The sequence below is a fragment of the Gracilinanus agilis genome, chromosome 3, assembly GCF_016433145.1.
Source record: "Gracilinanus agilis isolate LMUSP501 chromosome 3, AgileGrace, whole genome shotgun sequence".
Classification (NCBI taxonomy): domain Eukaryota; kingdom Metazoa; phylum Chordata; class Mammalia; order Didelphimorphia; family Didelphidae; genus Gracilinanus; species Gracilinanus agilis.
Genome location: NC_058132.1, coordinates 305,948,220 through 305,960,094, shown reverse-complemented (window position 1 = coordinate 305,960,094; position 11,875 = coordinate 305,948,220). Strand labels below are relative to the sequence as shown.

The following is an 11,875-nucleotide window of genomic DNA, read 5'->3' as shown; positions in this document are numbered from 1 at the left end:
GGATGTGGCAAAATTGGGACATTAATGCATTGCTGGTGGAGTTGTGAACTGATTCAACCATTCTGGATGGCAATTTGGAACTATGCTCAAAGGGCTATAAAAGAATGCCTGCCCTTTGATCCAGCCATACCATTGTTGGGTTTGTACCCCAAACAGATCAAAGATAAACAGACTTATACGAAAATATTTATAGCCGTGCTTTTTGTGGTGGCAAAAAACTGGAAAATGAGGGTATTCCCTCCAATTGGGAAATGGCTGAACAAATTGTGTTATATGTGGTAATGGAATACTATTGTGCTAAAAGGAATAATAAACTGGAGGAATTCCATGTGAACTGGAAAGACTTCCAGGAATTGATGCAGAGCAAAAGGAGCAGAGTCAGAAGAACATTGTACACAGAGACCAATACACTGTGGTAAAATAGAATGTAATGGACTTCTGTACTGGCAGCAATGCAATGACCCAGAACAGTTCTGAGGGATTTATGGAAAAGAACACTACCCACATTCNGGAAGGAAGGAAGGAAGGAAGGAAGGAAGGAAGGAAAAGAAAAGAAATACAAGGATGATATCAGCAGAACAAAACAGGAATCTCATTATTGTCTGGACCAAGTAAGATAAGAGCAATAAATGTGCTCCCTCAGAGGAGACAAATTCCTGAAAAATTAACATTCTTTTGACATGTAATTTGCCTTGTACCATATCAGTCTAAATCCTCCTCCTTAAAATAAGTTGTTTTGGGTTTTGAAAATATTCTGGTAAAGAGGAGGAGAGATGGAAAGACCTTCAGGAACTGATGCAGAGTGAAAGGAGCAGAGCCAAAAGAACATTGTACACAGAGACCAATACACTGTGGTAAAATAGAATGTAATGGACTTCTGTACTGGCAGCAATGCAATGACCCAGGACAGTTCTGAGGGATTTATGGAAAAGAACCCTACCCACATTCAGAGGAAGAACTGCAGGAGTGAAAACACAGAAGAAAAGCAACTGCTTGAACACATGGGTTGAGGCGGACATGATTAGGGATGTAGTCTCTAAGGACCACCCCAGTGCAACTATCAATAATATGGAAATAGGTCTTGATCAATGACTCATGTTAAAACCAGTGGAAATGCGCATCAGCTATGGGGAGGGGGGGGAGGTCAGGGGATGAAGGGGAAAGTAAGAGCATGAATCATGTAACCATGTTAACTTTTCTAAAAAATAAATATTATTAAATGTTAAAAAAAAGGATGCTACCAATCATCCAATGGTTAAAGGAAGTTTAACAGACGCTTCAGATCACATAACATGGACCTGCCACATGAATCTTTAGCAAATCTCTTGGGAAAGGAGAGAAAATACCTACCCACCCACACCAGGCCCCCCCATACTCCATTGCCCCCTTCACACCATAAACAATACCTAATACAAAGTAGTACACAATAGTGTTCAGTAAAGAGTAATACTTCTGGGCTTTTTTAGGATTTCTTTCCTTCTTAGGTATCCACCCGCCACTCAGATCTCATCTATGGTTCCCAGAAGCTGTAGTATGCATATCAGCCACATTTCAGTAAAATTACCTTGGCAGGTGGGCTAAATCAGCTTAAGGGGTAACCAAAAGGTGTCAAACCCATTGGCGAGTTGGTGGGGTGCCCACTCTAGGCATGTGAAACTCTGCAGTGTGGAAGGGGCAGATGAGAACAATTTGTTCCAATAACCTTGAAGGTGGTAGAAGTAGGTTTTGTGGAGTGCTTAGAGCTTGGTTAGACACCAAAGAAACCAAGGTCATCCACTGCATTCCCAAGCCATCACCAACTGTCTTGGCTTTTGTCTTGCCATTGGACTTGGATGTCTCTGGAAGAAGGAAGCTTACAGATTCATGAAAATCTGCCTCATTTAAATCCAATCTATGCTTGACTCAAAAGACATCACCCATATCATTTTACCATTTTATATTCCATCCCAAAAGTCTATATGAGCTTTTTATGCATGACCTGTGATAGAGCCTTCTGAGCTACTTTTGGTCTGATCAATCACAGCTGGACTCATTGTACATTGACCCCAACATAGTGACATCATTTTGATCCTCTTCAAGTTTGAAATACAACCACTACCAACTCAATATCCCCATCCACAATTGATTTAAATGTATTTACAAAGTTTATCTATGTTGATGTTAAATATTGTATATAAGTAGTTTTTTAAATAGAAAAAAATTTGAGTTTATTAGTGAGTTTCCTGTGCACCCACATTTTCCTCCTTAGAAACCCACCTCTTGCTTTTCTTCATTGTAATAGTCTACAGATATCCATTCTTTTAAAAAAAAAAAACCTTTTACCTTCTATCTTAGAATCAGTACTACATATTGGTTCCAAGGCAGAAGGTAAGGCTAGGCAATGGGGGTTAAGTGACTTGTCCAAGGTCACATAGCTAGGAAGTGTCTGAGGCCAGATTTGAACCTAGGACCCCCCATCTCTAGGTCTGGCTCTCAATCCACTGAGCCTCCTAGCTGCCCCCCAGATTTCTATTGTTGTGAACTTCCTATTCTTCTTGGATTGACTTCTATACAATTATTCCACATATCCTCTCTTTGAACCTTTTGCAATCAGTTCTCCAAAAATCTAGGATGCTTCACTATACTTCAGACTATATAAGACTTCTCTCTTCCCTCTATCACAAATTCTAAGATAAAGTGGTTACTTCCCTCCTAGGTTGCCATCAGTTCCAAATCAGCAACGAATCAGCTGTTGAGATCAGATCCCAAAATAGAATTTCCCATCAATGGTTCTACTTTTGAGAGATGAAACTAGGGCAAGTTAAAAAAAATGATTACCCAGATAATTGAAGTTCTCCATTTAATGCCCTTCTCTGCCTCAGTATCAGACTTCTGACCTGCTCCTCCAAACGAATTTATTTCTTCTTTTGTCCATGTGGTTTAATGTTTATGTAGATGATATTTCAGTTTCTACCTTTTTTACTTCACCAGAATGCTCTTTATAAAACAGTAACTATGTAATGCTTTGAGGTTTGCAAAGCACTTTATATTTCACTTGATCCTCAGAATAAACTTAAAGTAGATGCTCTTTCCCCTTCATTTTATTAATGAGGAAACTGGGGCAAAGAGAGGTTAAATGACTTGTCCAGGGTCACACAGCTAGCAAGTGACTGAGGCAGAAATTGAACTCAGCTTTTCTAAATTCTGAATCCCACATATGAGCTCTGTATCACCTACCTGCTCCTATTCTTATTAACTCAAATTAGGTTCTTATTAACTCAAATTAATCTTAAATTGGTGGGACTCTTTTTTAGCACTTTTTCAGATGAGAGGGAGCCATGGTGTAATGGATAGAGAACTGGTCTCAGACTTAGAAAGATTTGGACTAAATTCTGCCTCTGACAAACACTGCATATTTTAATAAGGGTAAATCCCTTAGTCTCTCAGTTAGCCATTAGGAGAGAGAGTTTACCCCCTGGGAGGGCCTTATACCAATTAAATCACAGGACCATTCCTCCAGGCCCCAGGTATTATGGTAATACTTCATGGATACCAATTATGGGATGCCATGATGTTTTTTTTTTAAACCCTTAATCTCGGTGTATTGTCTCATAGGTGGAAGAGTGGTAAGGGTGGGCAATGGGGGTCAAGTGACTTGCCCAGGGTCACACAGCTGGGAAGTGGCTGAGGCCGGGTTTGAACCTAGGCCTGTCTCTAGGCCTGACTCTCACTCCACTGAGCTACCCAGCTGCCCCATGCCATGATGTTTTGAAGAAGACCCAAGTACTCTTTGCCATGATTCCCTACTTTCATTTCTGGCTTCTTCTAATAATGATAATAATAATAATAATAATAGCTTTTTATAGCACTTTGAGATATGCAAAATGCTTTGCAGATCTTATTTCATCTTATCCTCACAACAACCTTCAGAGGTAGGTGCTATTATTATAAATCTCATTTTGCAGAAGAGGAAACTGAGGCAGACAAGGATAAGTGTCTTGTCCAAGTTCACATAGCATCTCTGGCCAAATTTGAACTCAGAATTTCTTAAGCAGTCCAATGCACCACCTAGCTCCATAACACATACTACCTATTCTCTCTCTTTGGGAAAGGAATACCATTCCAGAATCATATTCCAGAGCTCTGCATCTCATAGCATCAGTCTCAATGATTGCCACAATGTGAACTTTTCCTTCTTGTATTAAGATCTCCAGTTTCCCTTGGTTGTTACTCATACACTTTGTGCCTTTGTGTACAGAAATCTGAGGTCCTAAATTTTGACTGCTTCCTTGGAATTAACTTCTGGGACTCTCTATGGGTTCTTGCTGAAAAGATTTGAGACTAATTTCATTATAATGGACTCCCATAGTATTGGGAAATAATCTAAATAATGTGACCTTTCCCATTGCCATCCAGACATTTTGTGATGTGCAGAGTAAAAGGGTAAAAACTGAAAAAATATAACTTCCTTTCTCTCTCTGTTTCATAGCCATGTGGTTCAAGTTATTAAGCTACAAATCTTTTTTCCCCCTAGAACATTTAGAAGAAATTTCAGAACTGTAAAGAACATATCAAAGTGGAAACAAGCTGTCTGCTTCATTTAATAAAAATGAATCTTTACCTTCTTTCTTACAATCAATACTGTGTATTAAATCAAAGGCATTTGGGTGGTCAGGACTAGTCAATGAGAGTTAAGTGATTTGCCCAGCTAGAAAGTATCTCAGTTCACATTTGAACCCAGGACCTCCTGCCTCTAAAGCAGTATTTCAATCCAGTGAGCCACACAGCTCTGCCTGCTGCTTTGATTTTGAAAGCTGAAGCATGATGATATACTCAACTTCTCTTAATAGCTCAACTACCACAGGATCAGACAGCAAAATGAAACAACTTATGGAACATTTCCAATCTAAGTGCTACTGAGTTTGCATCTGGTAGGAAAAAAAACAATTCTTTCCATTGGTGTAATTATGTAAACAACGAAAGAGTGTCACTTTGTAAAGCTCTTCTTGCACACAAAAAGACTCCATAAACCACAACACATAATTGCTCCAATTCTGTTTGGAGCACATAGTTTTTTAGTTGGTGTAGGAAGGCTAAAAATCAACTGTGTTAAGGTTAAGAATGGAAGAAGATCAGAAAATTAAACCAATTAGTTTCTGGCCTGGATTTCTATCATCAACTCTAATAATTTATTTGTTTGACCTAAAGTCTTCTTAGGGTTTCATGAAGTTATTAGAGGATGCTAATATATGCCAGTACTTTGCATTCTTTCACTGAGAACAGTCCTCTAAGACTTTTTGGACATGACTTGAGAAGTATCGACATGGTAAAATATGAAGAGTGTGTGGTTCTTTGGTCTCACCTAATTCAAGATAATTCCCTGTTATTTAGGTATTATAACATACCCAGAATAAAGTAATTTATGATTCTCTGTCCCATTATCCATAATTCATCCCAGTATGTAAGATAATCCTTGGTCTTTTCTTCTTCTCTCCTCTGCTATTTCTTGGTCATTTCATCAGCTCCCAAGAATTAAAGAAGCATTTCTATGCAGCCACTCACAGATCTATATATCCAGATAGTCCCATTTCTGAGTGCATCCCACATCACCAACTGACTATTAGCCATTTTCATCTGGATGTCCCATAGGCATCTTAAACCTAGTATGCCCAAGACAAAAATCATTATTATTGCTTTAAAACCCTCCCCTCTTCTTATCTTCCCACTTTCTTTTGAGTATGCTCAATACTTCAATTCACTCAGATTTACAATCATCCTCAACCCTTATCTTTCTATCATTCCCCAAGATCTACTCAACTGCTAAGACCAGTAAATTCTAATTCCTTATTATCTCCCACATTCCATTCCTTCTCTTTTCTCACATGGAATACTCCATCATTCTGTGTCTGGAATATTGCAACAAGCTAATGGTTTTTTTGACTCTAGTCTTTATTCTTTATTTCATTCAGCTGCCAAACTGATATTCTTAAAGCACAAGTCAGAGTTTTGGTATCACTTCCTTGCTCAAGAATCTTCAGTAGCTCCCTTTTGGCCCTCAGATGAAATACAAAATCTTTTGTTTCACATTAAGACTCTTTACAATTTGGTACCCACCTATACTTCAAGGCTGATTACAAAATCCTCTGCCTTGTGTACTCATTTTTAAATATACCATCTCCACTCTAAGACATGCTATCAAAGATCTTTCATTCTCTTTATCTTTGTTAGTCTTGAATTTTTAATCAGAGATAAGGGCATTTTTGGCAAAATCTCAATGTGAAGGCCTATCTCTTAGAATCTCTTCTCTGAGGATGTTTCCTACCAGTGTTCTTCTCTCAACAATATTCCCAATAAGTACAACCCATCCAGAAAACACCTTTGGTCTACTGTTTAAAAGGACAAAGAACTTATGAGAAAGAAAACTAATTCAGAGGAAGAACTGTGGGAGGAGAAACACATAAGAAAAACAATTGCTTGAACACATGGGCTGTTGGGCATATTATTGAGGATGTAGACACTAAGCGATAACTCTAGTCCAACTATCAATAATATGGAATTAGGTCTTGATCAATGATACATGTAAAACCCAGTGGAATTGCGCATTGGCTAAGCAGGGTTAGAGGGACTTGGGGGTTAGGGAAAGAACATGAAATATGTAACTAGGGGAAAATATTCAAAATTAAAATAAAAATAGTTATCACATTAAAAAATAAAAAAGAAAAGAACAAAGAAAACATTAAAAAAAAAACAAAGAAAGTTTAGCAAACTTTTCCTATACCCGAAGGGAGCAAGGGGATATAGTATTACTGCTTTAGTGTCTAGCTTTTTAGTGTTTAGCTAGCTTTCAGAAACATGGCTTCTTTGCAGATATACCTTATGCCCAATGGTCCTCTTAGAATCATGGCCCCCTCTTCTGCTGTGGTAGTCTCTGCCTGAACTTCTACTCTTCTGCCTTCTTTGGCTTTTTCCATCTTTCCATTCTCCAGCTCCAGACATCTTCTACTTAAGCCATCAGGAGGTAGAACCTTGTAAGTTTGCTGCCAAGACTCAGTGAATTGACTTTTAAAAGTCACCTGGAGTCATGGTCTATCATTCTTCATTCTAGTGTTTCATTCCTGGTTCAATAAAAGGATTAATTTGCACTTCATACTGTTTTACTAGTCATGGTGACATGACTAGGAAAGAGAATGAGGCCAATAACTCTGTGCAACTTTGTCTCACACTCAAATCAAGACATCACCCCATGATGTCATTGGTCCTTTTTGAAAAACAAAGGACTTTATACACACTCACTAACACCCATTCCTTATACATACATACATACATACATACACACACACATACACCTGTAGAGAGTTGTTATGAAGATATCATACACAAACAGTAGAAAACAGACTCTGCCCCTGAGTTCATCAGACCTGAATTTTGAGGATTACTACCTTAACTTCTTTCTACCTTGTCTTTTTGTTTTTTTCATAAAATTTCTTTGAAGGAAATATGGGCTTTTAGTGAAAATTTTTTAAATCTTCCTTATAAGCCAGGGCTAGAAAAATCAAAGGAACAACAGGGGAGAACTCCCTTAGGAAGAGTCCAATGACATCCTAAGGACTTTGATTTTTTTTAAAACCCTTCTGTGTATTTGGCTCCTAGGTGACTTATGTCAAAGTAGACAGAAACCTACAAAAGCTATTGAGGCTTAAGCTTTGAAAGAAAACCTTAAAGATGATAATCTCATGCTTTCCTAACTAGAACTGCTCATCTGTTATGAGAATGAGTGGTAAGTTAAATCAGGAAAGAAATTTCCAGATTCCTTTTGATAATATCTATAGCACATGAGAAGTGTAGGAAGATATCCACGCCAACATACAAAACTTCCCTGGATATCAGAACAGTAAACTGCCTCAAAGAGAAAAAGCAAAGTAGCTGATACCTTAAGAACAACTAGCTAGCAGAGGCTCGTACCACTATATTGACAAAAAACTACAAATGATCCCTAGGCTATATGAAGAGGGTGGGTGGATTATCTAGGTACCACAATGGGACAGAGTGTCAGAGCTGGAATCAGGAGGACCTGGGTTCAAATCTGGTCTCGGACACTTCCTAGCTGTGTGATCCTGGGCAAGTTACTTAACTGATTGCCTAGCTCTTTCTATTCTTCTCTCTTAGAATTGATACTAAAAGAGAAGGTAAAGGTTTAAAAAAGAAAGATAATAGGGGTAGGATTAGTAGACTAACTACACAGCACTGTAGAATGGGAAGAACATTGGAGTTCATACACATGGCTTTGGTCAAGTCTCAACTATTATGAGCCTCAGCTTCCTCATTTGTAAAGTGAAGATAATATGTATCCTCAATCCCTCCCTTAGAATAGTGAAATTAAGTGAGGTAATGTGAAAAGTGCTCTGGAAACTGCAAAATGACAGACAAGTATCATAGAATGAGAGATCTAAAAATGAAAGAGAAATGAAGAAAATGTGACCCAGAGGCAAGACTTCCTAACTCCTAGCCAAGTACCTCAGTGGGCCATGTAAGGAGACGAAGGCCCAGAGAAGACTTTGGCCAAGGTCACATAGATTAACTAGGTTTGCAAATGTGGATTTTGGATTTTTGTTGTTGTTTAGTTGATTTGTCATGTCCGACTCTGTGACTCCATTTGGGGTTTTCTTAGCAAAGATCCTAGAGTGGTTTGCATTTTCTTCTCCAACTCAGAAAAGGGAGGCAAATAGGGTTAAATTACTTACCCAGCATCACACGGTAAATGTCTGATGTCAAATTTAAATTCAGATCTTCCTGGCTTGGGGACAAGCACTCTATCTATGTATCACCTAGATGCCCATGTTGGATCATGCTGCCTATTTGTTAAAAGTTTCTGCTTTTTGGAAGAGCTCACACGTCTATAGCTTTGAATGTTTGTGAAACTCTTGACAAACATTTCCTCAATTGATCCTTATTTAAAACTCTGAGTTGAATATATATATACATATATATGTATATATGTATATATACATATATATAGGCAGTCCAGTTTTACAAATGAGGAAACTGAGGCTCAGAGAAATTAAGTGATTTGTTCAGGGTCACCTAGCTACTAAGTGGCACAGCCAGAGGTGGAACCCAAGTCCTCTGAACTATAATATCCTACTTCTAAGGGCTCTTCTCACAAGTGTTTGAGGTAATAAACTCACAGAGGTTCACACAGCCTGAGTTAGGCTCAGAACTCATGTCCTTCCATTCCAAATTCAGTGCTTTTTCTACTATACTAAAGTCCAGTATACAACCACTGTAGTTGCAAGTGGGGAAATGCCATATTCTCCTATGAGGTATATTTCTGAGGTCTTTGATTGGGTGTTTAGACTAAGTATAAAATATTAGAGGGCTAAATTGGGGTTGGGGGAACAAAGGAGAGAGAAATTCAGACAACTCTTGACATGAGTTAAATCTTCTCTGAATATTCAATCTGAAGGGTACTTGAGAGTTTTCATTCCATTTTTATTTCATTTCATTTCCATTTTCAATCTATTTTTCAAATGAGAAAAGGAGACCTGGAGAGTCTAAGTAGCTTACTGACTTCCACATGGCTGGCTAGTTAACAGCCAAACTGAGAACTAGACCTTAGGTTCATCACTGCTTTTTCCTTCAGACCCCATTTGCTGCTTTGGATTTGGCTTTATTTTGGCAGGGTCCAGTTCTAAAGAAACAACTTTGGGCCTCTAAAAATCAGTTTTCTCTGTGCATGTTCACCAGCATTACTCTTCTGTCTACCAGGCTGGAATCCAGAATGGAATCTCAGATCAGAAATAAAAATTTATACAAATTCTCAACAAGTCTCTACTTTGGGGGTTTCCTTCTCAGCATTTTCTCCTGGTGATGGATGGGAACTTTGCTTCTTAAACTATTTACCTGGAAAGCTTTATCTGCCCCCAAGCAATAGCAAGGAACATTTTTAAAAGTATGATTAAATCTGAATAAGGCACCCTTCCAAGCATTTACCCATTATACTATTGGATTTCCCTTATGGTCCATGATCTCTGCAACTGAATAAAAAGGTGGAACATGTACATTAAATTGTAGCTCTTCTTCCCTCCACCACATCTATAGGCTGTAGCAAGAATTTACTGGCTCTGAAACTCCTAAATAAAAAATCATTTAAACCAGTTTTTCTCTTCCTTTTCTCTCTGGCATGTTTCATGGGTGTGTTAGGAATCATTTTTATTGATCTATATATTTTATTTTAAATGCAGATTGGGGCTTATCATTAAGGAATCTTGAGTCTCTCCAAGGAACTGCTTTAAGTTATGGGCTGGGGATGGCTGTGGTTTAAAGGCAGATACCCCTTCAAAGGTGTAGGGAAAAGAAGTTAGAAGGAGAATGGGTCCTGAACAATTCCCTGACTCTACTCTTCTGGCTTCAGGGAGGGAAGAAGAGGAAATAATTGCCTCACCTGGACACAAAAATGGCTATCCCAAGGCATAAACCTGGACCTTTCCTGCCCATTAGGGATAGAGAATTTAAATGAAAAGAGTAACTGAGAAGAGACAAAAGCAAAAGTCAATCCAAAAAGTCAAGTCAGTTGCATTATCTTGGAAATGGGCAAAATAGCGAGAGAAAATGAGACTGAAAAATAAGCACCTATATATCTAAACAATCCCAATACAATCAGGTCTCTTGGAAAACAGCTAAACCCATCCTAGCCTAGAAATAGCTTAATCCTTTCACCATCACCTCTATACCAGCCCAGATATTGTAGGCTGTTGTTTCCTCATCCTACACCGGGCAGTAGGCAAATCTCCTCTAGTTCTCTTTTTTCTTTTTCTTCCATTTCCCAAAAGCTAGTCGCCTTCCCACCCTTTTCCTTCCAACAGTCCCTGGTGACTCGAGAGTCCCCTTCCTTCTCTTTACCTGTACTGTCTCAGGCAGGGGCAAGACTGCAACTCGACGTCTCCCGATGCGGAATTTGGCTGCCTTGTAGATCTTCCAGTAGACGAAAAGTACTACTCCAAGTGGTACGTAGAAGGCGCCACAGGTGGAGAAAACAGCATAAGAGGGCTCCTGGCTCACCTGGCAGCGCTGGAGCTCAGCACTGTACACCTCACCCCAGCCGAATAGTAAGGGAGCAAAGGCGATGAGAGCAGACAAGGCCCAAGTGAGGACAATCATGAGGTTGGAAGCGCGGCTGCGGGTGCGCAGGGTGTACTGGATGTGGCGGGTGATGGTCCAGTAGCGGTCCAGGGCTATGGCTGCCACGTTCCAGATGCTAGCGGTGCAGCAGAGGACGTCGAAGGAGATCCAGACATGGCACAAGACACGCCCCAGCCGCCATCGCTTCCCAGTGGATACCTCGCTCACCAGGCTCAGAGGCATGACCAGCGCCGCCACAAGCACGTCGGATACGGCAGTCGAAGCCACTAGATTGTGTGGGACACGGTGGAAGGCGCGCACCCTTAGGATGGTGGCCAGGACCAGCAAGTTCCAGAGGAAGGTGGCCACAATGAGGAGTACTAACAACGTCAAGACTAACACGGTGAAAATGGAGAAAGGGGACTCCTTGCTGGGCAAGATGTCCTCCCCCTCCCAGACATCGCTCTGCTTCCCAACAGCTCCGAGGGAGCTGGGGCTACTGTTGTAACCCTCAGGCCCCGACGTGAAGGTGAGAGCTGCAAAAGTGGATACATTGTTGCTCTCCATCGCGCGCTCCTTTCCTTCCTTTGCCTCCGCCTCCCAGACTCTGGGTACCCAAACTCAAGCTTCTAATTGCACAGGCTCGAAGCCGACTAGGCGAGTAGGATGGCGGGAATGGGCAAGAGGAGTATGCGGGGGAAGAGGAAAACGAGAAAGGTACAAACCGCCCAGCCTCCTGAGCTGGAGCAGCGTTACTGAGGCTGCTCGCCCCCACTGG

The 11,875-nt window shown here is 40.2% G+C and overlaps 1 protein-coding gene across 1 annotated transcript in view; it reads right to left on the bottom strand.

The window, feature by feature from the left end:
• The window catches only part of LOC123239349 (5-hydroxytryptamine receptor 5B-like), a 16,284-nt gene extending 4,620 nt beyond the window's left edge, over positions 1 to 11,664 (bottom strand). The window contains exon 1 of the mRNA XM_044666623.1: positions 10,879 to 11,664. Coding sequence (XP_044522558.1) covers positions 10,879 to 11,664 — 786 coding nt within the window. The remainder of the gene's footprint in view (positions 1 to 10,878) is intronic.
• Positions 11,665 to 11,875: the final 211 nt, after the last annotated feature.